General features: G+C 43.4%; 1 protein-coding gene across 1 annotated transcript in view; it reads left to right on the forward strand.

The window, feature by feature from the left end:
- The window catches only part of LOC112231403 (fibroblast growth factor 11-like), an 81490-nt gene that overhangs the window by 15078 nt on the left and 39642 nt on the right, over window positions 1–26770 (forward strand). The window contains exon 2 of the mRNA XM_042311363.1: window positions 21252–21362. Within this exon, the coding sequence (XP_042167297.1) occupies window positions 21252–21362 (111 nt within the window). The remainder of the gene's footprint in view (window positions 1–21251; window positions 21363–26770) is intronic.

Genomic DNA, 26770 nt, shown 5'->3' on the forward strand with positions numbered 1-26770 from the left:
TATAGGGCAGGGAAACTCTAACCAACATCTCTCATCTCATTGATTGCACTCCAGTAGCTGACTCCTGACTCCAATTAGCTTTTGGAGAAGTCATTAGCGTAAGGGTTCACATATTTTTCCAACCTACACTGTGAATGTTTAAATGATGTATTCAATATAGACAAGAGAGGATGCTCTCAATTGTGCATCTGTAAAAGTTTGTGAGGGTTTTAGGTGTTAAGCCAAATGTCTTTAGCCTCCTGAGGTTGAAAAGGCACTGTTGCGCCGTCTTCACCACACTGTCTGTGTGGGTGGACCATTTCAGTTTGTCAGTGATGTGTACACCGAGGAACGATGTGGATAGGGGGGTGCTCCCTCTGCTGTTTCCTGAAGTCCACAATCATCTCCTTAGTTTTGTTGATGTTGAGTGAGAGGTTGTTTTCCTGGCACCACATTCCCAGAGCCCTCATCTCCTCCCTGTAGGCTGTCTCATCGTTGTTGGAAATCAAGCCTACTACTGTTGTGTCGTCTGCGAACTTGATGATTGAGTTGGAGGCGTGCTTGGCCAAGCAGTCATGGGTGAACAGAGAGTAGAGGAGGGGGCTGAGCACGCACCCTTGTGGACTCCCCAGTGTTGAGGATCATCAAAGAGGAGGTGTTGTTTCCTACCTTCACCCCCTGGGGGTGACCCGACCCGTTGAGCTTGATGATGAGCTTGGAGGGTACAATGGTGTTGAATGCTGAGAGCTATAGTCAATGAACAGCATTTTTACATAGGTATGCCTCTTGTCCAGACTGGATAGGGCAGTGTGGTGGCGATTACATCGTCTGTGGCTCTATTGGGGCGCTAAGCAAATTGAAGTGGGTCTAGGGTGTCGGGTAAGGTGGAGGTGATATGAGCCTTGATTAGTCTCTCAAAGTACTTTATGATGAAAGAGGTGAGTGCTACGGGGCGATAGTCATTTAGTTCAATTACCTTTGTCCATGTACCTAAAAAAGCAATGGTGGCCATATTGATTCATGTGTAGACAAGAGAGATCGAATATATCTGTAAACACACCAGCCAGCTGGTCTGCGTATGCTCTAAGGACACGGCTAAGGATACCATCTGTGCTAGCAGCCTTGCGAGGGTTAACACGCTTAAACGTCTTACTCACGTCGGCCACAGAGAAGGGGAGCCCACAATCCTTGATAACGGGCTGCGTCGGTGGCACTGTATTATCCTCAAACCAGGTGAAGAAGGTGTTCAGCCTGTTCGGAAGCAAGATGTCAGTGTCTGCGACGTGACTGGTTTTCCTTTTATAGTCCGTGATTGTCTGTAGACCTTGCCACATACGTCTGGTGTCTGAGCCGTTGAACTGGGACTCCACTTTGTCCCTATACCGACGTTTAGCATGCTTGATTGCTATGCGGAGAGAATAACTACAGTGTGTTCTTCCATATTCCCAGTCTTCTTGCCCTGGTTAAATGAGGTGGTTCGTGCTTTCAGTTTTGCGCAAATGCTCCCATCTATCCAAGGTTTTTGGTTGCTGTAGGTTTTAATAGTCAGTGTGTACCACGTCTCCTATGCACTTCCTGATAAACTCTTTCACCATATCCGTATATGTGTCGATATTATTTTCTGAAGCTACTCTGAACATATCCCAGTCCGTGTGATCAAAACAATCTTGAAACGTGGATTCCAATTGGTCAAACCAGCATTGAATAGTCCTTACAACGGGTGGTTCCTGTTTGAGTTTCTGCCTATTGGAGGGGAGGAGCAAGATGGAATCGTAGTCCGATTTGCCGAAAGGTAGGGCAGGAGAGGGCCTTATATGCATTCTGGAAGGTAGTATAACAATGGTTGAAAATTTTTGCAGCGTCGTCACCCAGCAAGTGTCTGTCTGTCTCTGGACAAAACAATGAGCAGATATCACCTTGGCGTTGTCCTACCAATTTCTGGGTATTTTCAACTTTGTACATGAACAACCAAAGGACTAAATTACCTCTTCGCAAATAACATCCAAGGACCAGGATGCTGGTATCCATGCGTAACCATTTTGGATTAGTTTTGGAACAGACAGAGAATCAATTGCTCTCTTCCGGTGTTTGAAAATGAGAATGCTCAATATGCAAGCATCAGATTACAGCCGTATGCAACAACAAAGATTTGGGTCCATTCCATAATCTTTTAGGACTGTTGTTTTTGTTCCAAAGGAAAAAATCAATTAGAAGAGAAGGGATTGATGTTTTTGGATTAGAGGTTTAATTTTCTATCCCTAAAATAAGTCTCCAGGCTGGAGTTTCTAACACAGCTGCAGTGAACAGCAGACGGAAAGCTTCCAGAATCACGTGATATTAAAAAAATGCATTATCATTATCATGCATTATCATTCTCTTTGAATCGGATCAGGGGAAACGTGGCCTTTGGCCAAACACACAGTGATATTGTAGTACAGTAGCCTTCAGCTGTAGTGGCAGTAATGAAGATAGGGGGCTGTTTTAGTAGCGCTGTTATGGTTTACTCAAGTTACATAGTAAAATAGTAATTACATTATAATAATAGATGTTTTTATCTGGGATTCATTAAAACCAGCACCATTACCATTTGGCATCAGGTTGTGTTGAACTGATTGAAGTAAGTACCAGATACTACTGTTACTTCGTAATTTCCTACTAAATACTAAATCCCTGCAAACATGAATGTAAAATACAGTCTGGTCATGTATTAGTATTGTGCGGCAGTATTGTGCAGTAGTATTGTGCAGTAGTATTGTGCAGTGCTAAGAGTTCACACTGTGGCTATGCTGTGTGTCCCTGAGTGTGCACTGAGGGTGTTTGTGTTACCACTGTTTTTGTTGCCACTTATTAACTGTCACCCATCTCGGCTGAGGCAATATGTATGCACAGGAAGCACCTTTTTGCCTTCTCTCTCCCTAAAGATATCGCAAATGACAAAGAACGCTATCATAGCCTCCCACATATAACAGTTGAAATTGAATTTGTGGATACTTTGATTAAACCTGACAAGGACAGATTGAGTTTAACCTCTAACAAGAGAAAGACAGAGAGAGAGAGGCGGGTGGGGGTGGATGACAGACAGAGATAAAGATGGAGGGTATGTGAAAGAGAGAGAGGGGTGTGTAGAGAGAGAGAGAGAGAGAGAAGGAAACAGAGGGGGTGTAAAGACATATGGGACAGTTACACAACCCTCCTATGACTGCATCCATGTATCAGTCCTGTCCATCTGGATTACGGTAATCTAGGTGTATAAACAATGTGTAAATGTGTTTGTATTTGTCTGTGTGTGCAATTGTGTGGGAGTACATACGTATGCCCACGTGCGCGCGTCTGTGTGTGTGAACTGTACTTCTGTGTGGTTAGTATTTATTGACTTTGTGTCAGCTGTACTCCATCTCATGCAATGTTGTGTCCCACAAGGATCCATGGCAACACCAACACAACAACAACACAAAACTAGTTTTATATCACAACACTAGCGCTACCACAATGTTGTCAGACCTACTTCAGTTCCTCTACGCTTTAACAATCTACCCCTAGAAAACTATATACCAACTCTAGTACCAACCTGCATTCTTCATAATGTTAATTTAATGTACACTCCACCATATACACTGGCCTATTAGCATGATCTTGTGCTTCGAACATTAAGACCCAAACTCCTGACTGAACACAGTCCTCCAGGCCACCAAGGTTAACGTAACTCCCATGTTCTCCGGGATGACAGATTGTTCCCCTTACACACCACGCTAAGCACTGCTGTAGAGGGACGAAAACCTTTCTTTTGTAGTGAGTAGGAACGCTCATGGGACAGCGTTTCTCTTCTCTGGTACATCAAGCAGAGGCTGAACTTGTGTGTGTGTGTGTGTGTGTGTGTGTGTGTGTGTGTGTGTGTGTGTGTGTGTGTGTGTGTGTGTGTGTGTGTGTGTGTGTGTGTGTGTGTCTGTGTGTGTGTGTGTGTGTGTGTGTTGGGCGGTTCAAGGGAAAGTACATAGTAGATGAGGTTTGAGGGTCATTGGAAGCTGTTTGATAGGACTCAAGGGAGAGTGAAGAGTGTATATGATGTTGGACAGTTCTCCTGCTGCTTAGCATAGGTTCTCTTCACCTGCCTCTGGTCCTTATTTCTCCAAGTAAGCAGCGTGGAGGCATTAGTCTCCAGCTAGTTGTTATGGAGAAAGGAGGTATGGATGTAGTAAGAGCGGTCCGTGGGGTGCAGTAAGCTGCTCTCTTTCTTTCTGAACTGACAGCACCTCAGACTGTCTTGAGATGACAACTTTATTGCTAATTACTAATGACACGGACCTGTCAGAATGCCAATGAGACAGATATTAAATATGTGCATATTTAATGTGTGTCAACTAGGGAATAGGTAGGAGATCTATTTGCGCTGCTGTGTGTTTGACATGTCCTTGTCAACTTCATTAATAAGCAGTAACTCTCGCCTGCCTGGCTGGCTTGGCTGGCTGGATGTTTGGATGGCTAGCTGCCTTGCTGCCTGGATGATTGGATGGCTAGCTGCCTTGCTGGATGGCTGCCTGGCTAGCTGGTTAGCTGCCTGGGTGGCTGGCTGCCTGGCTGGATGCCTGGCTGGATGGCTGGCTGCCTGGCTGGATGGCTGGATGCCTGACTGCCTGCCTGGCTGGCTGCCTGGCTGGTTGGCTGCCTGGGTGGCTGGATGCCTGCCTGGCTGGCCGGCTGGATGGATGGCTGGCTGGCTGGCTGGCTGGCTGCTGTGTGTGTCGTATGTAACAGTTTTACCGTGGTATAAGTGAAAGTGAGAGAGGAGTGTTTGATTGGCAGATGAAAAGGTCATTAACAATGCCTTTCTCACACTAATACTGTATGATTTACCCAATCAACCTCTCTCTTCCTCCTAATGTTTCATCCTTTCTGTTATCCCATTCTCATATCACACACACATCCTTCCTCTTCTCCTCTTCTCATCTTCTCTCTGTCCTCTATCTTTTACTTTCTTCATCATCCTCTTCCCTGCTTCCTTATTGTTATCTGGTTTTCTCTTTCACAATTTCTCTCTCTCTCTCTCTCTCTCTCTCTCTCTCTCTCTCTCTCTCTCTCTCTCTCTCTCTCTCTCGCTCTCCCCACGTAGCATTGATAATTACTAGCGATACTCCAGAGCGCATGGCCCAGTTTGGAGGGAAAAAAAGACAGAACCTTTTTCTCTTTTCATTTGAAGTACGATTGAATACTCCAGCGCGCACACACACACACTCACAAATTCACTCACAATCTGGTAGAAAGAGGAAGACTGAGAGCGAGGGCTTGAAAGAGAGAGGGAGAATGATGAGGGAAGAGGTAGGGAGTCCATCAAATGAAAGGAAAGGAGAGGGAAGCCCCTGCAGTTTGGCCTCGGTCACAGAGGAGAATGCCCTTGGCTACTCAGTCAAGCAGTGCTTGTGATTACCCTCCACATTTATCAAGATGAGGTAAGCCACAGAGAACCCCAGAAACCTACAACTCTCAGGGAGCAAGACAGTAAAACAGTATGGCAGACACACTCACTAACATACACACACACGCATGAAGACACACAAAAAGACACTTGCGCACACACACACTCGAACACTCACACACGAACACATACAGTACACACACGCACACACCCCAATCTATACACAACAGTAGTTAAGAAGCACATAGAACAAACATGTTAGCTCTACAGGGGTTCATTAATCCACATTATGTGGAAATTGCTTTGCTACCTCACTGCACCCTATTCAACTTGACTTCAGCACAATGTGTTTTTCTGAGTAATAACATTCCTGTACTGCCAGTGATTAAAGTGACCTTGATGTCCTCTATTTGTGCTGGTGTGTGGCGGCGGTGTGAGTGTGTCATTGTGTTTATAAAGGATGATCTTGTGGTTGGGTTGTGGTGTCTCAGGCTTGGGTCATGAGCCAGAGAGATGCTATAAGAAATCTTCTCCACACTATGCAGAGCTTCAAGTTCCTCGGTGTCCACATCACTAAGGATCTATAATGGTCCAAACACACCCACACAGACGTGAAGAGGGCATGACAACGCCTCTTCACCCTCAGGGGCTGAACAGATTTGACATGGGCCCGTCAGATCCTCAAAAATTTCTACAGCTGCACCACTGAGAGCATCTTGACTGGCTTGAACAACTTGGCATCTGACTTTAAGACGTTTTAGAGGGTAATACGTACGACCCAGTACATCATTGGGGCCGAGTCTCCCTGCCATCCAGGACCTCTATACCAGGCGCTGTCAGAGGAAAGCCCTAAAAATGATCAAAGAGTCCAGCCACCAAAGTCATAGACTGTTCTCTCTGCTACAGCACGGCAAGAACCCTGAACAACTTCTACCCCTAAGCCATAAGGCTGCTGAATAGTTAGTCCGGATAGCTGTTGGTTAACTATTTAACAATCTGCATTGACCCTTTTTACACTCCGTTCTTTGACTCATCACATACGCTGCTACTGTTTATTATCTGTCCCTTTGTTTTTAGTTATGTGTACATATCTATCTCAATTACCTCGTACCCCTGCACATCTTCCCAGGTACTTAACAGCCAAGTTATCCTTACTCATTGTGTATCTATTATTACTTGTATTTTATTTCTCTATTTTCTTTCTCTCTGCATTGTTGGGTAAGTCCACACCTCTTGTTTACGAAGCATGTGACGAGTAACATTTCATTTGATTTGAGCATACAGCTGCAGAACCATAGAGATCCTACTGACATTCCATCTTGTGTGTGGAGCACATTGGGAGCTCTGCAATGTACATGATAGTCAGCCCGGGGTCTGATTAGCTCGGGCGTCACACTGGCATCCATGTTTGATGACGGCACATGCTCTGTATGACTGCCCTCACCCTGGACTGGTGTGGAAGGGTGATGAAATAGTGATGGCTCAGCCTATTGGTGCCAACGAGGGGAGCAGTGTGAGGAACATGCATCCAAAGTGTTGGCTTCCTCTTTAATTGGCTCACACTGGGGAAGCAGCGAGAAGGAAGCAAAAAGAAACAGCAAGAAAATCGTATTATGTTAATTAAAGAGTATTGATGCGTGAGATTAAATTAGACAGAGCTAGTGATGAAAAGAAGATTATTGTGGGTAGAGAGTGCATCTATGTATGTTTGTGTACGTAGGTGAGTGTTACCCTGTCTGATGAATGAAATTAGCATGGATCTGTTACCGTGGTGATTCTGGCTGTGTCCAAATATCCATATTTGCATTTTAAATAGCAGGCAACTTGGGTATACAAACAGAACCTTTTAAAGTACGTGAAATTTCAAAATTGAGTACAATTTAAATGCCAGGATGTCATACTCGTTTTGTCTGCATGCTATTGAGGAAGAGAATCATCATTTCAGATCCACGTGTGTATGACAGCAGTTGATAATCAACTGATAATGAGATGCGATGTAGGAAAGAAAGAATGGCGGAAACAACGGCGCATTGGATGACGCATTCTCAGTATACTGTAAGTGAGGCTTGTATATGTTAATATTTGATGCTTATTGCGTACATATTTACAAAACAGTATGTTCTAAATAGCATGTAGTATGATTAGCACATAGTAGGACGTTTTCGGAAGTAGTAGGCAAGACAGATTTCGGACACAGCCAGTGTGACTTGTCTGTTGTGGCACCTAGGCTCTCATCCCTACCCGTATGCTACCAGAGCATTAACTAGGATGACACGGTGTGTGTTTGTGAGAGAGAGAGATGTCTGTAGTGCATGGCTGCAGTATCCTATGACCGGGAGTCAGTGTTATGATTCTGCACTATAATAGTCTGCTGTCTGTTTGACTCCCACGTCAATGTCATGGCGCAATATGTCCAATCAAATGTGCGTGTGCACTCATATGTCTTTGCTGATGCTGGATGAAGTTTTGAGGGGAGCTCGTAAAACAGCTAATGAGCTTTGAAGCAACCATATTTAGGGACGGCTAGTCTAAAGGGCCCTAAGCGAGATTTGGTTGGGATGCCTCCCCACTAAGCAGCCATATTTAGGGACAGCTAGTCTAAAGGGCCCTAAGCGAGATTTGGTTGGGATGCCTCCCCTCTAAGCAGCCATATTTAGGTACGGCTAGTCTAAAGGGCCCTAAGCGAGATTTGGTTGGGATGCCTCCCCTCTAAGCAGCCATATTTAGGGACGGCTAGTCTAAAGGGCCATAAGCGAGATTTGGTTGGGATGCCTCCCCACTAAGCAGCCATATTTAGGGACGGCTAGTCTAAAGGGCCCTAAGCGAGATTTGGTTGGGATGCCTCCCCACTAAGCAGCCATATTTAGGGACGGCTAGTCTAAAGGGCCCTAAGCGAGATTTGGTTGGGATGCCTCCCCACTAAGCAGGCAATTTTTTTTTGTGGTCCCCCCTTTTTGATGGTGGAGAGAATAATGCAAGTTTTATGAGTGTACATTTTCTGTATTCTACACATTTTGCCAAGGGGAATAGAGAAAATGTTGCAGTGTTTAGAAAACGTGCCTACAGTTCTACACATTTTGCCATGGGGCAGAAATGTTGAAGTGGGTAACAACATCAGTGGCGGCCCCCTCGAAGTCAGGGTCCCTGCGTATTTGGCCATTTTCACCACAAGTTTAGATAACTGGCTTGACTAACTTACCAATCAAAACATTGTTAGCTGTACTTCTGATGCACAACCAAACTTCAAACCTACAACTTGTGTATTCTAACTCTCAACAGTAAGTTGGGATCCTGACTGATTTCCAAAAATATATATGTCTTGGTGGGGAGGGGCCCTAAGCGACTGCTTATGTCGCTTATGCCTGGAGCCGGCCCTGCCCATATTGGTGAACATATCGGTAGATGGTAATTGGGTAAATAACATTTATGCCTACACTGAGATAAACTGAGAACTATCCTAGCCATCCCTTCTGGTCCTGCTGCCTCCCAGACATCCCCTCTACCCTCTGGCCCTGCTGCCTCCCAGCCATCCCCTCTCCCCTCTGGTCCTGCTGCCACCCAGACATCCCCTCTACCCTCTGCACCCACTTTTGCCCTCAGAACAGCCTCAATTCATCAGGGTATGGACTCTACAAGGTCTCGAAAGCATTCCACAGTGATGCTAGGTCATTTTATTTATTTATTTTTTAATTTTTAATTTCACCTTTATTTAACCAGGTAGGCTAGTTGAGAACAAGTTCTCATTTGCAACTGCGACCTGGCCAAGATAAAGCATAGCAGTGTGAACAGACAACACAGAGTTACACATGGAGTAAACAATTAACAAGTCAATAATACAGTAGAAAAAAGGAGAGTCTATATACATTGTGTGCAAAAGGCATTCGGAGGTAGGCGAATAATTACAATTTTGCAGATTAACACTGGAGTGATAAATGATCAGATGGTCATGTACAGGTAGAGATATTGGTGTGCAAAAGAGCATAAAATAAAATAAATAAAAACAGTATGGGGATGAGGTAGGTAAAAATGGGTGGGCTATTTACCGATAGACTATGAACAGCGGCAGCGATCATGTTGACTTCAATGCTTCCCACAGATGTGTCAAGTAGGCTGGATGTCCTTTGGGTGGTGGACCATTCTTGATACACACAGGAAACTGTTGAGTGTGAGTCAACATGGCCCAGCATCCCTGTGGAACGCTTTCAACACCTTGTAGATTCCATGCCCTGACACATTGAAGCTGTTCTGAGGGCACACTCAATACTAGGAAGGTGTTCCTAATGTTTAGTACACTCAGAGTATCTCTGGTATGATGAGGAGTTGCTCTGGCTCTTGTCTTCCATTTGTTAACAGCAGCCTTTGTGTACATTACAGTATGTTTGGACAGTGGACCCTGTTCAGTGTGGGAGTGAAACAATAGATCTATTGGCCAAGACAGACATCAAGCAGGGGTCTTGATTAGTCCCATCTTGCTTGAGCTGTCTATTGAACATCTGTCTATTGAACATCTGTTTCTTCAGCACACATACAGCCAAGTAACCTAATAAAATGACACTGTCATCTCTCTCGCTCTACAATCCCTTGTTGTTTCTCTGATTTCCTTGTTGTCACCCCCCCCATTCTCACACATCCTCAGTGACATGTAATAAACGGCCTCACTTCTCTGATTGGGTGATGTTTGGTGTTATTGGATAGGATGAAAGCCCACATAACTCAAAGGATATGGGATAGAGAGAGAGAGAGGGGGAGAGAGAGAGAGTGATAAAGAAAAAAGGGAGAGATTAGAGGGAGAGAAGGAGAAAGAGGGAGCCTTGTAGCTACACAATTGTAACCATGGGAGTCTCTGTCACATTTCTACTGATGTCCCGACCCTGGCTCTGTTCCTATGGGTAATAATAGCCCTTCAAGTCACATACCCAATCACATACCCACATAGTGAGTACACACACACACACACACACACACACACTGTCCTGAGTGTGAGGAAAAAGGTGAGTGGATTGCGCAGTGCCCTGCCTGCCTGGCTTTCAGGGGAGGCTGGCGGAGGAGGAGGTTAGAAACATGGGAACTACCATCTGACCCTCAGTCCTCAAGGTTTCCTCACAAACCCCTCACTCATCCATGTTTCATCCCCCTTATTAAAGCTGCATTGTGGAGGAGAGGCAGCCTGCTAGCTGGACCAGGCTGTTCCCTCTAACTGAGAGTGACTGAGCATTAAGGCACGGCACCACGGCACCTGCAGACTCCTGCTGGGAGATTGTCAACTAGGAATCCCACAGAGCAGGGGGAGGGTAAGTGAGGAGGGGAACTTAGATTTGGAAAGGAAGAGGTTGACGGAGTGAACCGGACCAGACTCAGCTGGCTGGATGCCTCTGAGCTGCAAGGATTATTTTTCTGTCGGTTTCATAAATGAACACAAAGTAGACTGCAGGGATCCTGCTCATGAAACATTCAGTTCTTCTACTCCTCCTCCTCCTCCTCCTCCTCCTCCTGTTCTCTTGCCCATCACAAATAAATGTGTGATGCTGATGTATATTTTATGGAGCAGAAGACAGGCTCGTTCTCTCACTTGACTTAATCCTCCAATGACCCAAAAACCTTGCTGAAAACAGCACTGGCAAAGACAATGGGCAGAGAGAGAGAGAGATAAGGTGCTCGCGGGGGCTCTGTTCATGCCATCAGTCTGTCTATTTTTGTCTTTAGCTTTTATTAAACTGTTATTCATCATTATTAGTTGATGTTACAAATATTTCAAATCAATGTTTATTGGTTGCGAATACAGTTTGCAAGATACTTCAGTGGGTGCAGTAAAATGCTTCTGTTACTAGCTCTTAACATTGCAGTAAAATGCTTCTGTTACTAGCTCATAACATTGCAGTAAAATGTAAAACAAGAACATGAATATTGCAGTAAAAAAAAAAATAAATTAATAAAATGCTTCTGTTACTAGCTCATATTAACAAAAATAGCACTGTAACAGTAATTCAAATGCAAAATCTATACGTGTATATATACATGTATGTATAGTATGTGAATGGTGTGTATAGACAGCATGAATAGAAAAGGTGTGGTTGGTAGTAGTTATATAGGATTAGTCGTGAATAGATTACAATATGCACATATAAAGAGGATAAAACAGTATGTAAACATTATTAAAGTGACCAGTTTTCATTGACTCTATGTACATTGGGCAGCAGTCTCTAAGGTGCAGGGTAGGGTACCTAGTGGTAGCTGGCTAGTAACAGTGTGTAAGGTGCAGGGTAGGGTACCTAGTGGTAGCTGGCTAGTAACAGTGTGTAAGGTTCAGGGTAGGGTACCTAGTGGTAGCTGGCTAGTAACAGTGTGTAAGGTTCAGGGTAGGGTACCTAGTGGTAGCTGGCTAGTAACAGTGTGTAAGGTGCAGGGTAGGGTACCTAGTGGTAGCTGGCTAGTAACAGTGTGTAAGGTTCAGGGCAGGGTACCTAGTGGTAGCTGGCTAGTAACAGTGTGTAAGGTTCAGGGCAGGGTACCTAGTGGTAGCTGGCTAGTAACAGTGTGTAAGGTTCAGGGTAGGGTACCTAGTGGTAGCTGGCTAGTAACAGTGTGTAAGGTTCAGGGTAGGGTACCTAGTGGTAGCTGGCTAGTAACAGTCTCCAAGGTGCGGGGTAGGGTACCTAGTGGTAGCTGGCTAGTAACAGTGTGTAAGGTTCAGGGTAGGGTACCTAGTGGTAGCTGGCTAGTAACAGTGTGTAAGGTGCAGGGTAGGGTACCTAGTGGTAGCTGGCTAGTAACAGTGTGTAAGGTGCAGGGTAGGGTACCTAGTGGTAGCTGGCTAGTAACAGTCTCTAAGGTGCAGGGTAGGGTACCTAGTGGTAGCTGGCTAGTAACAGTGTGTAAGGTTCAGGGCAGGGTACTGGGCGGAGGCCGGCAAGTGATGAATGTTTAACAGTGTGATGGCCTGGGGACAGAAGCTGTTCATCAGTCTCTTGGTCCCAGCGTTGATGCACCTGTACTGTCTCCACTTTCTAGATGGTAGTGGGGGGAACAGGCCGTGGCTCGGGTGGCTGAGGTCCTTGATGATCTTCTTGGCCTTCCTGTGACACCGGGTGCTGTAGATGTCCTGGAGGGCAGGTAGTGTGCCCCCGATGATACGTTGGGCTGACTGCACCACACTCTGGAGAACCCTGCGGTTGTGGGCGGTGCCGTACCAGGCAGTGTTACAGCCCGACAGAATGCTACATTCTTAGAAAAAAAGGTTATTTGGGGTTCTATATAGAACCTTTTGGTTCGTTGGATGAGATTAAAAAACCCTTTACTAAAAAAGGTTCTGACTGTACATGCTCTTTCCATGACATAGACTGACCAGGTGAATCCAGGTGAAAGCTATGATTTGTATTTGATTAAGGATCCCCCACTAGTTCCTGCCAAGGCAGCACCTACTCTTCCTGGAGTCCAGCAACATTAAGGCAGTTATATACAATTTAAAATATTACATTGTTACATTTCATAACACTTTTCACAACATACTAAGTGTGTGCCCTCAGGCCACTACTCTACTATCACATATCTACAATACAAAATCCATGTTTACTTGTGTTTAGAGTGCGTGTCTTATCATGTGTATGTGCCTGTGTGTGTCTCTTCACAGTCCCGCTGTTCCATAAGGTGTATTTCTATCATTTAAAAAAAAATCTGATTCTACTTGCATCAGTTACCTGATGTGGAATAGAGTTCCATGTAGTCATGGCTCTATGTAGTACTGTGTGCCTCCCATAGTCTGTTCTGGACTTGGGGACTGTGAAGAGACCTCTGGTGGCATGTCTTGTGGGGTATGGATGGGTGTCCCAGCTGTATACCAGTATTTTAAACAGACACCTCCTGCTGCTCTTCATTGTTTGTTACTTTTATTTCTTATTTTTGGGGGGTGGGGTATTTTTATTAACTGCATTTTTGGTTAAGGGATTTTAATTAAGTATTTTACTCTAAGGTCTACACCTGTTGTATTTGGCGCATGTGACAAATACTATTTTATTTTATTTGATTCAGCATGTCAACACATCTCTCCTTCACTTTGAGCCATGAGAGATTTGCATGCATATTATTAATGAAACCTCTTCGTGTACATTTAAGGGCCAGCCGTGCTGCCCTGTTCTTTAGCCAATTGTAATTTTCTGAGGTCCCTCTTTGTGGCACCTGACCACACGACTGAACAGTAGTCCAGGTGTGACAAAACTGGGCCTGTAGGACCTGCCTTGTTGATAGTGTTGTTATAAAGGCAGAGTAGTGCTTTATTATGGACAAACTTCTCCCTATCTTAGCTACTGCTGTATTGACATGTTTTGACCATGACAGTTTACAATCCAGGGTTACACTAAGCAGTTTAGTGACCTCAATTTACCCAATTTCCACATGATGTATTACCAGATTTCGTTGAGGTTTAGGGTTTAGTGAATGATTTGTACCAAATAAATGCTTTTCATTTTTGAAATATTTACAACTAACTTATTCCTTGCCACCCATTCTGAAACTAGAGTTGCAGTGATTTATCTCGCTGTAGTAGCTCAAATCAAATCAAAATCAAATGTATTGATATAGCACTTCTTACATCAGCTGATATATCAAAGTGCTGTACAGAAACCCAGCCTAAAACGCCAAACAGCAAGCAATGCAGGTGTAGAAGCACGATGGCTAGGAAAAACTCCCTAGAAAGGCCAAAACCTAGGAAGAAACCTAGAGAGGAACCAGGCTATGAGGGGTGGCCAGTCCTCTTCTGGCTGTGCCGGATGGAGATTAGTACCCTCCAAACTCGTCATCCAGCTCGAGACCCTGGGTCTCGACCCCGCCCTGTGCAATTGGGTACTGGACTTCCTGACGGGCCGCCCCCAGGTGGTGAGGGTAGGAAACAACATCTCCACCCCGCTGATCCTCAACACTGGGGCCCCACAAGGGTGCGTTCTGAGCCCTCTCCTGTACACCCTGTTCACCCACGACTGCGTGGCCATGCACGCCTCCAACTCAATCATCAAGTTTGCGGATGTCACTACAGTGGTAGGTTTGATTACCAACAATGACGAGACGGCCTACAGGGAGGAGGTGAGGGCCCTCGGAGTGTGGTGTCAGGAAAATAACCTCACACTCAACGTCAACAAAACTAAGAAGATGATTGTGGACTTCAGGAAACAGCAGAGGGAGCACCCCCCTATCCACATCGATGGGACAGTAGTGGAGAGGGTAGTAAGTTTTAAGTTCCTCGGCGTACACATCACAGACAAACTGAATTGGTCCATCCACACAGACAGCATCCAGAGGGTAGTGAGGTCTGCACAACGCATCACAGGGGGCAAACTACCTGCCCTCTAGGACACCTCCACCACCCGATGTCACAGGAAGGCAATAAAGATCATCAAGGACAACAACCACCCGAGCCACTGCCTGTTCACCCCGCTATCATCCAGAAGGCGAGGTCAGTACAGGTGCATCAAAGCAGGGACCGAGAGACTGAAAAACAGCTTCTATCTCAAGGCCATCAGACTGTTAAACAGCCACCACTAACATTGAGTGGTTGCTGCCAACACACTGACTCAACTCCAGCCACTTTAATAATGGGGATTGATGGCAATTAATGTAAAATATATCACTAGCCACTTTAAACAATGCTACTTAATATAATGTTTACATACCCTACATTACTCATCTCATATGTATATGTATATACTGTACTCTATATCATCTACTGCATCTTTATGTAATACATGTGTCACTAGCCACTTTAAACTATTCCACTTTGTTTACATACCCTACATTACTCATCTCATATGTATATACTGTACTCTATACCATCTAGTCCATTTTGCCTATGCCGTTCTGTACCATCACTCATTCATATATCTTTATGTACATATTCTTTATCCCTTTACACTTGTGTGTATAAGGTAGTAGTTTTGGAATTGTTAGGTTAGATTACTCGTTGGTTATTACTGCATTGTCGGCACTAGAAGCACAAGCATTTCGCTACACTCGCATTAACATCTGCTAACCATGTGTATGTGACAAATAAATTTGATTTGATTTTTAAAATTTTTATAACAGAACATGGCCAAGATGTTCAAATGTTCATAAATGACCAGCATGGTCAAATAATAATAATTACAGTAGTTGTCGAGGGTGCAACAAGTCAGCACCTCAGGAGTAAATGTCAGGTGGCTTTTCATTGACAATCATTGAGAGTATCTCTACCGCTCCTGCTGTCTCTAGAGAGTTGAAAACGGCAGGTCTGGGACAGGTAGCACGTCCGGTGAACAGTTCAGGTTTCCATAGCCGCAGGCAGACCAGTTGAAACTGGAGCAGCAGCACGGCCAGGTGGACTGGGGACAGCAAGGAGTCATCATGCCAGCTGAGGCATGGTCCTAGGGCTCAGGTCCTCCGAGAGAGAGAGAAAGAAAGAAAGAAAGAAAGAGAAAGAGAGAGAGAATTACAGAGAGCATACTTAAATTCACACAGGACACCGGATAAGACAGGATAAATACTCCAGATATAACAGACTGACCCTAGCCCCCCGACACACAAACTACTGCAGCATTAATACTGGAGGACAGGAGGGATCAGGAGACACTGTGGCCCCATCTGATGATACCCCCGGACAGGGCCAAACAGGCAGAATATAACCCCACCCACTTTGCTAAAGCACAGCCCCCACACCACTAGAGGGATTTCTTCAACCACCAACTTAACATCCTGAGAAAAGACCGAGTATAGCCCACAAAGATCTCCACCACGGCACAACCCAAGGGGGGCCGCCAACCCAGACAGGAAGACCATGTCAGCGACTCAACCCACTCAAGTGACGCACCCCTCCTAGGGACAGCATGGAAGAGCACCAGTAAGCCAGTGACTCAGTCCCTGTAATAGGGTTAGAGGCAGAGAATCCCAGTGGAGAGAGGGGAACCGGCCAGGCAGAGACAGCACGGGTGGTTCGTTGCTCCAGAGCCTTTCCGTTCACCTTCACACTCCTGGGCCAGACTACACTCAATCATATGACCTACTGAAGAGATGAATTGTCAAATTCAACAGAAGATCTCTTTGTTTCTTGGGACCTAGAACAAGCATCTCTGTTTTGTCCGAGTTTAAAAGTAGAAAGTTTGCAGCCATCGACTTCCTTATGTCTGAAACACAGGCTTCTAGCGAGGGCAATTTTGGGGCTTCACCATGTTTCATTGAAATGTACAGCTGTGTGTCATCCGCATAGCAGTGAAAGTTAACATTATGTTTTTGAATGACATCCCCAAGAGGTAAAATATATAGTGAAAACAATAGTGGTCCTAAAACGGAACCTTGAGGAACACCGAAATTGACAGTTGATTTGTCAGTGGACAAACCATTCACAGAGACAAATTGATATCTTTCCGACAGATAAGATCTAAACCAGGCCAGAACTTGTCCATGTAGACCAATTTGGGTTTCCAATCTCTCCAAAAGAATGTGGTGATCGATGGTATCAAAAGGAGCACTAAGGTCTAGGAGCACGAGGACAGATGCAGAGCCTCGGTCTGACGCCATTTAAAGGTCATTTACCACCTTCACAAGTGCAGTCTCAGTGCTATGATGGAGTCTAAAACCCAACTGAAGCATTTCGTATACATTGTTTGTCTTCAGGAAGGCAGTGAGTTGCGGCGCAACAGCTTTTTCTAAAATGTTAGAGTGGAAGGGAAGATTTGATATAGGCCGATTATTTTTCAATGTTTTCTGGGTCAAGGTTTGGCTTTTTGAAGAGAGGCTTTATTACTGCCACTTTTAGTGAGTTTGGTACACATCCGGTGGATAGAGAGCCGTTTATTATGTTCAACATAGGAGGGCCAAGCACAGGAAGCAGCTCTTTCAGCAGTTTAGTTGGAATAGGGTCCAGTATGCAGCTTGAAGGTTTAGAGGCCATGATCATTTTCATCATTGTGTCAAGAGACATAGTACTAAAACACTTGAGTGTCTCACTTGATCCTAGGTCCTGGCAGAGTTGTGCAGACTCAGGACAACTGAGCTTTGGAGGAATACGCAGATTTAAAGAGGAGTCCGTAATTTGCTCTCTAATGATCATGATCTTTTCCTCAAAGAAGTTCATGAATTTGTTACTGCTGAAGTGACAGCCATCCTCTCTTGGGGAATGCTGCTTTTTAGTTAGCTTTGCGACAGTATCAAAAAGACATTTCGGATTGTTCTTATTTTCCTCAATTAATTTGGAAAAATACGATGATCGAGCAGCAGTGAGGCCTCTTCGATACTGCACGGTACTGTCTTTCCAAGCTAGTTGGAAGACTTCCAGTTTGGTGTAGCTGACGTGTATAGTGTTGAGGCATCCACATACATAGACACACTGGCTTTACTCAAAGCCAGTGTGTCATTAGCATGTCATTAGTAAAGATTGAAAAAAGTAAAAGGCCTAGACAACTGCCCTGAGTAATTACTGATTCTACCTGAATTATGTTGGAGAGGTTCTGGTGTTCTGTTAGACAGGTAACTCTTTATTCACAATATAACAAAACGACCATTAGTAAATGTTTGGAAAAAATGGTGTTTGACCAGATACAATGCTATTTTACTGTAAACATTATTAGCAACAGACTTTCTGGATGCTTACATGGGAGGACATTCAACTAGCACGGCACTTACACAAATGACTGATGATTGGCTGAGAAAAATTGATGATACATGCTAGCTAGAAGCATGAGGAAATAATATGTTTAATTAAAGTGTACACCCTTAGATTAAAAAAAGGGATTCTATATAGAGCTTTTTGGTCAATTAAAAATGTAACTGCCATTCCGATTCAAAAAACAACTGCCAATCCATTCCAGCATGACAACACGAGGACAGTGGCTGAACTAACTTGCAACTAGCATGTAAGCATGTTCTTTTTCAACATATTAAGGTAAGATAAGAGTATAATTTCATTCAAATACATGTAGCCAAAGTTGTATGATAAAATATAGGCTATTAGAGTATAACGTTATTAGAATTTGAGCACTTTGTAAGGTAACTTAGCTAGCTAAACATAAAACGGCAGGCTACTTTAATTAGTCCATTTACAAGACAGGCAGGTTACAGTAACCCTTTCAAATAAACATTATTTTCTATTATGGGATATGTCAAATAGAGCTACAGACCCAGCCTGATGTTGGCAAATAGCAAATTATTTATTTTATTTCAGTATTTCAGTTTGGAGTCAATTGAGGGGACTAGCCTATATTTCATGAAGCCATTAGAAGACTGTTGCTGACTGAGAGGAGGTAAGTTATGTATAAATTATTTATAATAAATTATGTATCTTGGTGATTCAATAGCCTTGTTAATCACTACATTACTTATAACACACTATTTATGTTTTTCTCAAGCCTGGCAGTATCCCAGAACTATCAGAGGCAGAGGATCTCTCTTTCGGCTGCTGCTGACATCAACTGCATGTAAATTGTTATTCTACATCATAATAATGATATGTCTGCATGGCATTTTTTGGGCAGATTAACTTGTGTTTATTTCTGAAGATGAACTTGTTTTTGCTCTTTTGGATCTGTGGCAGGAGTTGGGACCTGTGGCAGGAGTTGGGACCTGTGGCAGGAGCTGGGACCTGTGGCAGGAACTGGGTCCTGTGGCAGGAGCTGGGACCTGTGGCAGGAGTTGGGACCTGTGGCAGGAGCTGGGACCTGTGGCAGGAGCTGGGACCTGTGGCACGAGCTGGGACCTGTGGCAGGAGCTGGCAACTGTGGCAGGAGTTGGGACCTGTGGCAGGAGATGGAACCTGAGGCAGGCTGCTGGGTTCACATCCTCAAAATATTCCCTTTCTGTTGGGACCTTGAGTAAGGCCCTTAACCCCACAACATGCTCTTAAACCAGGGGCATGGCATGCATCTTGAACCCGTACTTGTCTCAACTGTATGTGTGAGGTCTGCTGTTTGGGAGGGGGGTTGAGAACAGAGAAGAAGACCCATTTCTGTTGACACTGTAACCAATGGTCAAAGTATTGTATTGTATTCTAAAGAAGTCAGCCAGAGTTGACGTGGGCCATCATTCAAACAAAGAGATGCCTCGCTAGCCACCAGCGCATATTTCCAAACTATGTTTGCATACAATTACAATAAATTCTTAAAACTATGCTAGTATTGTTTTGTCCATTATTTAATTGTTTATTAAATTATATTCTTATATCAAAATATTACGATTTAAAAGTAGTAGCCATAATTCTTAAATAGCACCATGCAGGGTTCTATATGGAACCATTTTGGTTCAGTGAAGAACAACCTCCAGGGTTCTGATCAAAGAACCCTATAAAAGGGTTCTACATAGAACTTTTAGGGGTTCCATATATGAAGCAAGCGATAGAACCATCTTTGTTTCTATAAGGAAATTATTTTTCTAAGAGTGTATTGATGGTGCATCTGTAGACGTTTGTGAGGATCTTAGGGGCCAAGCCAAATGTCTTCAGCCTCCTGAGGTTGAGGAGGCCTGTTCCACCGTTTCACCATGCTGTAGGTGTGAAGGGACCTCATTGATGTGCATGCCATAGATCTTGAAGATTTTTACCCTCTCGACTGCGTCCCCGTTGATGTGGATGGGGGCATGCTCTCTCTGCTGTCTCTTCTAGTCCACAATCAGCTCCTTCATTTTGTTGAGGAACCACTCCGCCAGGACTTTCACCTTCTCCCTGTAGGCGGCCTCATCGTTGTTGGTAATCAGGCCTACTCAGTGGCGTGCCGTGGGCCTGGGGCCTGGGCCTTCAGTGAGGTCCTACACAGTCCCACTTGAATTAATCCACCTCTTATTACCATCATTATGATGCTGTATGTCTTTATATGTCTATATGTCTTTTCAATATTTCCCTACTTTTCTTCACCTTTTCATTGTGCAGCTCCGTTGCCCTGCGCGCTTGTTCGTTGACCCTATCTGTCCCTGTCCACAGGCCCTATCCGTCCATGTCCACAGGCCTTATCTGTCCCTATCGATGGACCCTGTTTGTCCCTGTCCACGGGCCCTATCTGACCCTTTCCACGGGCCCTTTCTGTCTCTGCCCACGGGCCCTATCTGTCTCTGCCCACAGGCCCTATCTGACCCTTTCCACAGGCCCTGTCTGTCTCTGCCCATGGGGCCTATCTGTCTCTGTCTATGGGCCCTGTATGTCCCTGTCCACGGGCCCTATCTGTCCTTGTCAATGTGCCCTGTCTGTCTCTATCTACAGGCCCTGTATGTCTCTGTTCACGGACCCTATCTGTCCCTGTCCACAGGCCCTATCCGTCCATGTCCACAGGCCTTATCTGTCCCTATCGATGGACCCTGTTTGTCCCTGTCCACGGGCCCTATCTGACCCTTTCCATGGGCCCTGTCTGTCTCTGCCCACGGGCCCTATCTGTCTTTGCCCACAGGCCCTATCTGACCCTTTCCACGGGCCCTGTCTGTCTCTGCCCACGGGTCCTGTCTGTCCCTGTCCTCAGGCCCTGTCTGTCTCTATCTACAGGCCCTGTCTGTCTCTGTCTACGGGCCCCGTATGTCTCTGTCCACGGGCCCCGTATGTCTCTGTCCACGGGCCCCGTATGTCTCTGTCCACGGGTCCTATCTGTCCCTGTCCATGGGCCCTGTCTGTCTCTGTCTATGGGCCCCGTATGTCTCTGTCCACGGGCCCCGTATGTCTCTGTCCACGGGCCCCGTATGTCTCTGTCCACGGGCCCTGTCTGTCTCTGTCTACGGGCCTCGTATGTCTCTGTCCACGGGTCCTATCTGTCCCTGTCCATGGGCCCTGCCTGTCTCTGTCCACGGGCCCTGTAGGTTTCTGTCAATGGGCCCTGTATGTCTCTGTCCATGGGCCCCGTCTAATAAAGCTGTGTGTTAACTGTTTTCATTGCAGAGCCCCAGTTGAAAGGCATCGTGACCAGGCTGTACAGTCAGCACGGATACTACCTGCAGATGCAACCGGATGGCACCATGGACGGCACAAGGGACGAAAGCAGCTCCTTTTGTAAGTGTGAGTAGTGTGTGTGCGTATGTGCGAGTGTGTGTATGTGTGTATGTGTGTATGTGTGTGTAGCATGGTTGGTGGGTAGTGTGTGTGTGTAGCATGGTTGGTGTGTAGTGTGTAGCATGGTTGGTGTGTGTGTAGGATGGTTGGTGTGTGGTGTGTTGTGAATGAAATAATGAATGAGTGAATAAATTAATGAATAAATGAATGAATTACATTTTATTTTCATGTCAAATTGCCAATTGGCAACCGATCCCTTAAAAGGATTACATCTTCTTCAGGATTGGTGGGTCCCCTGGGGGACGGTTGAGCTAACGTAGGCTAATGCGATTAGCATGAGGATGTAAGTAAAATTTCCCAGGACATGGACATGTCTGATGTTGGCAGAAAGCTTCATTTCTGGTAATTTAACTGCACTGACCAGTTTACAGTAGTTACTACAGTGAAAGAATACCATGCTATTGTCTGATGAGAGAGCACAGTTTTGAACATGAAAAGTTATTAACCTCTCTGGTACAAGACGCTAGCGTCCCACCACGACAAAAGCCAGTGAAATTGTAGGGCGCCAAATTCAAAACAACAGAAATCCCAAAATTAAAATTCTTCAAACATACAAGTATTATACACCATTTTAAAGATAAACTTCATGTAAATCCAACCACAATGTCCGATTTCAAAAAGGCTTTACTGTGAAACCACACACATGCGATTATGTTAGGTCAGCACCTCATCACAGAAAGTCATACCGACATTTTTCCAGACAAAGAAAGGAGTCACAAAAAGAAGAAATAGAGATTAAATTAATCACTAACCTTTGATGATCTTCATCAGATGGCACTCATAGGATTTCATGTTACACAATACATGTATGCTTTGTTCGAAAAAGTTCATATTTATATAAAAAAATCTCAGTTTACATTGGCGCTTTATGGTAAGAAATGCATTGTCTCAAACAAACATCTGGTGAAAGTGCAGAGAGCCACATCAAATGACAGAAATACTCATCATAAACATTGATAAACAATACAAGTGTTAAACATACGAATAAAGATGCACTTCTCCTTAATGCAACCGCTGTGTCAGATTTCAAAAAGGCTTTACGGAGAAAGCACACTTTGCGGTTATGTTAGGTCAGCACCTAGCCACAGAAACCCATACAGCCATTTTCCAGGGAGAGTGTCACAAAATTCAGAAATAGCATTAAAATTAATCACTTACCTTTGATGATTTTCATCTGGTGGCACTCCCAGGTCTCCATGTTAGACAATAAATGTTTGTTTTGTTCAATAATGTCCCTCTTTATGACCAAAAACCTCCTTTTTGTTTGCATGTTTTGTCCAGTAATCCGAATGCTTAAGGCGTGTGCACTAAGTCCAGATGAAAAGCAAAAAAGTACAATAAAAGTTAGTAGAAACATGCCAAACGATTTTAAAAATCAATCCTCCGTTTGTTTTTGTCATAAATAATCAATAATATTTCAACCGGACAAAAGTTTCGTCAATAGGAAAGGAGAAACAAGAAAGGCGCGTTCCCGATCAGGCGCATGTCTGATGAATGGCAATTTCCACTGGCCACTGATTGAAAGTGCTGTATCTCTCTAATTTTTCAGAGTAAAATCCTGAAACAATGCCTAAAGACTGGCCACATGTTGAGGAAGCCACAGAGCTCATGAACTGGGTCCTAAGTCTTTGTATGGTGGATAGGCTTTCAATGGATAAACAGCCTTTCAAAATAATAGTACTTCCTGGTTGGATATTCCTTGGGTTTTCACCTGCCATATCAGTTCTGTTATACTCACAGACATTATTTGAACAGTTTTGGAAACTTTAGAGTGATTTCTATCCAATATATGCATATCCTATCTTCTGGGCCTGAGTAGCAGGCAGTTTAATTTGGGCATGCTTTTCATCCAAAATTCCGAATGCTGCCCCCTACCCTAGTGAAGTTAATAAAAAAAATTGGGCATATTTGGGAAGTCTTGATACAACATTTTGAACAGAAATGCAATGGTTCATTGGATCAGTCTAAAACGTTGCACACACACAGCTGCCATCTAGTGGCCAAAATCTAAATTGCACCTGGGTTGAATTAATACATTATGGCCTTTCTCTTGCATTTCAAACAGTATGGTACAAAACAAATACAAAAAAAAAAGTTTTTTTTCTTTGTATTATCTTTTACCAGATCTAATGTGTTCCATTCTCCTACATTCCTTTCACATTTCCACAAACTTCAATGTGTTTCCTTTCAATAATATTCATATCCTTGCTTCAGGGCCTGAGCTACATGCAGTTGGATTTGGGTATCTAATTTTCGCCTATCATTTTAGGCGAAAATTTCAAAAAAGGGGCCCATCCTTTTTAACCCGCTCTGGTACAAAGAGAAGATTAAAGTATGAGACATACTGTATAGGCCCAGACTCAATTTATATACATTCGTCCACTTTGCTTTATGTCTGGATTTAATTAAATGTCATTATAGGTCACCCTTTTTCTTTTATTCCAGGCTTTATAAAAAATTCAGCAAACAGAAATACACAATGGACAAAAAACATTTACATTTCTCCTCATGGCTCAGCCACATAATACCAGGGCATATCTGGTTGGCTTTCTGTAAAAAGGAGAAGCATAGATCGTGGTAGAAAGGGTAATATAGAGGATTAAATTAATTTAATTCTCTATCTCCTCGAAGTCACATTAGTTAGTTACATAGTATTTCCTCTTCCATTTAACCATTATACTGACCTGTTTCAATAAGCAGGAGCAATATCCCTGATCTTACTTACCTGTGCACATAGCGATCTCTTGCTGTTTGGTAGGTTATACATAATGTATCCCTCAAACACAAATTCACCCTTAATCAAACAAAAGGTTCTCAATTTGGGTTTATTATTAATATCTTCCACCCATTTATTTTAATCATCAGTTGTTTTTTAATAGCATCTATGTCTCCCTTAATTTGGTTTTCATATAAATGTTCACAGTCAGACTGTTGGAAAAGGTCAGACATTTCAAGTCTCAGGCTCCCCCAATGGAAAGATCACGTTCAAAAACATTGCCGGCTGTTCTGACAGTTGATATCTATCAGTCTATTCCAAAGTCTCACAATACATGCCTTCCATCTCATCTCATAGGGTTCCCAGCCAATGTCTTCAGTTATTGCCAATATAAGGTGCAAACTTGTGGATGCCTAAAAAAATAACGTACTGCTCTGTTATGTCTGTTAGGTTTTTGAGAGACCTCGTAGCACCCCACACTCCTGTTGAATAGTCCAAAACAGGACACTCGCATGTCTGATACAATTTGGAATACGTGGCATAGCCAATATATTTGAGTGTTTTTGTTTTTCCTATAATCAATAATATTTCAACCGGACAAAAGCTTTGTCAATAAGAGCTATATTTACTGCGTCGTCCAGGGCATATATACTGTATAGAAAGGTCGAATGTTCATAAAAATAAAGACCCAAATATTTATAATTGCTAGTAAACTCAAGAATGTCTTTATCAAAACAAAACTGAAAAACATGAGAATGACTGACTAAGAAAAACTTCCAAAACGACTAATTCGAAGTTAAAAGGATTTGGTGAACTCGAGAAAAAAAGGCAGAGTAATTTATTTTTGCTCACTTTAATCAATTGTACAGGATGCGAACAGATGACTGACGTTTTTACGTTTAGACTTCCTCAGAATTAGCCTTGTTGGTAAGCTATTCTCATTGTTGCTAAGCACCCTTCATTTATTTTGTTTGCTGATTCACGAAGGCCCACTTGAAAACTGAAAAACACTTCTCCTACTACCAGGTTTACTAAAATACATGATTTGTGTTTTTTTCTATTCACACCAATTGACTGCAAATAAGAACATTTTCTGCAGGTCCTGTTCAGTTTCTGCCATCAAAATAACATCAGCATATAAGAGTATACTTAACATTTCATCATCATATCTTATTCCAATATTTAACTGTTTATTTTATTTCGCCAAATCATTAATAGACATAGCAAACGGAGTGGGTGCGATAGACATATCTGTACGATATTTTTAACACGCACACAGGCATTTGGTGCTTTGTAGAGAGACTAGATTGCGTGATAAAATTTCCCATTAACCCCTGTCTTTATCAATTTATAGGTTAAAATATACTTATTTTCTGGAAATCAATGCAACATGCAAAAGTAGGCTTATTTTCCTGTAATCTATTTCTGACTACTGTGCAGGCCGAGAAGATACGGTCGATACAGACTCTGGATTTATGACAACCATTTTGTTCTTCCACCAGAAAGTTTAGATCCTCCAAAAAATGTATTAACCTGCTGAATATAATTTATAGACTGTATTTAGTAAACTTATGCCTTTATAGTACAGTTGCACTCTCTTTTGAAGATTTGGGAATGGGATTCACTATAGACTAACTGTATACCAAGTGGACGGCAGTATACTGTATTCGAAACAAATTTGGCGCAAACAATTTACAACTTTAATTGAGCTTTTAAAACATCATTAAGCAGTTCAACAATGCCAAAAGCTTTCCCATTTTTTGAAGCATCAATCGCCTTCTTAACTTCTACCAAGGACAACTCCTCACTTAGGTACGGGTTGCATATATATTTTTTTCAAGTTTAGTTTTCAGGGAACGTGTCTTTATAAAATTATTCCTTAATATAATCTGCCATATTTTCATTACCTGACAACAAACTTGCAAACCCCTTCTCCCACTCATGAAGTATCTGTGTGATATCGGAGTTCAACCCTGATGCTCTTCCCTGACTTCCATTGGAATTATCTTATGACGTTTTGGCCCCAACTCATTTATTTGGTTCCATAACTTTAGAGGATTTCTTGTCTGTATCTCCTCTCTGATATCTCAGTTTGAATAGACTGTCTATTATCTTAAATAACTTTCTAAAATGTTATCTGTATTCCTTTCTTTACAATGTAGAAATAAGTGCTCAGCCTTGCGCATTACAGACCATAGGTCCCTTAACTCATCATGTCCATGTCTAACAGAGTACAGAGGGTGTTCTTTAATGAAAGAATCTGGAATTCCCCAAGGCAGCTGTCTAGGCCCATTACTTTGTTCAATCTAAACTAATGAATTGCCACTGGTTTTGAGGAAAGCCAGAGTGTCTATGTATGTGGAGGACTCAACACTATACATGTTAGCTACAGTGCCTTGCGAAAGTATTCGGCCCCCTTGAACTTTGCGACCTTTTGCCACATTTCAGGCTTCAAACATAAAGATATAAAACTGTATTTTTTTGTGAAGAATCAACAACAAGTGGGACACAATCATGAAGTGGAACGACATTTATTGGATATTTCAAACTTTTTTAACAAATCAAAAACTGAAAAATTGGGCGTGCAAAATTATTCAGCCCCCTTAAGTTAATACTTTGTAGCGCCACCTTT

This window comes from Oncorhynchus tshawytscha, linkage group LG33, assembly GCF_018296145.1.
Source record: "Oncorhynchus tshawytscha isolate Ot180627B linkage group LG33, Otsh_v2.0, whole genome shotgun sequence".
NCBI lineage: Eukaryota > Metazoa > Chordata > Actinopteri > Salmoniformes > Salmonidae > Oncorhynchus > Oncorhynchus tshawytscha.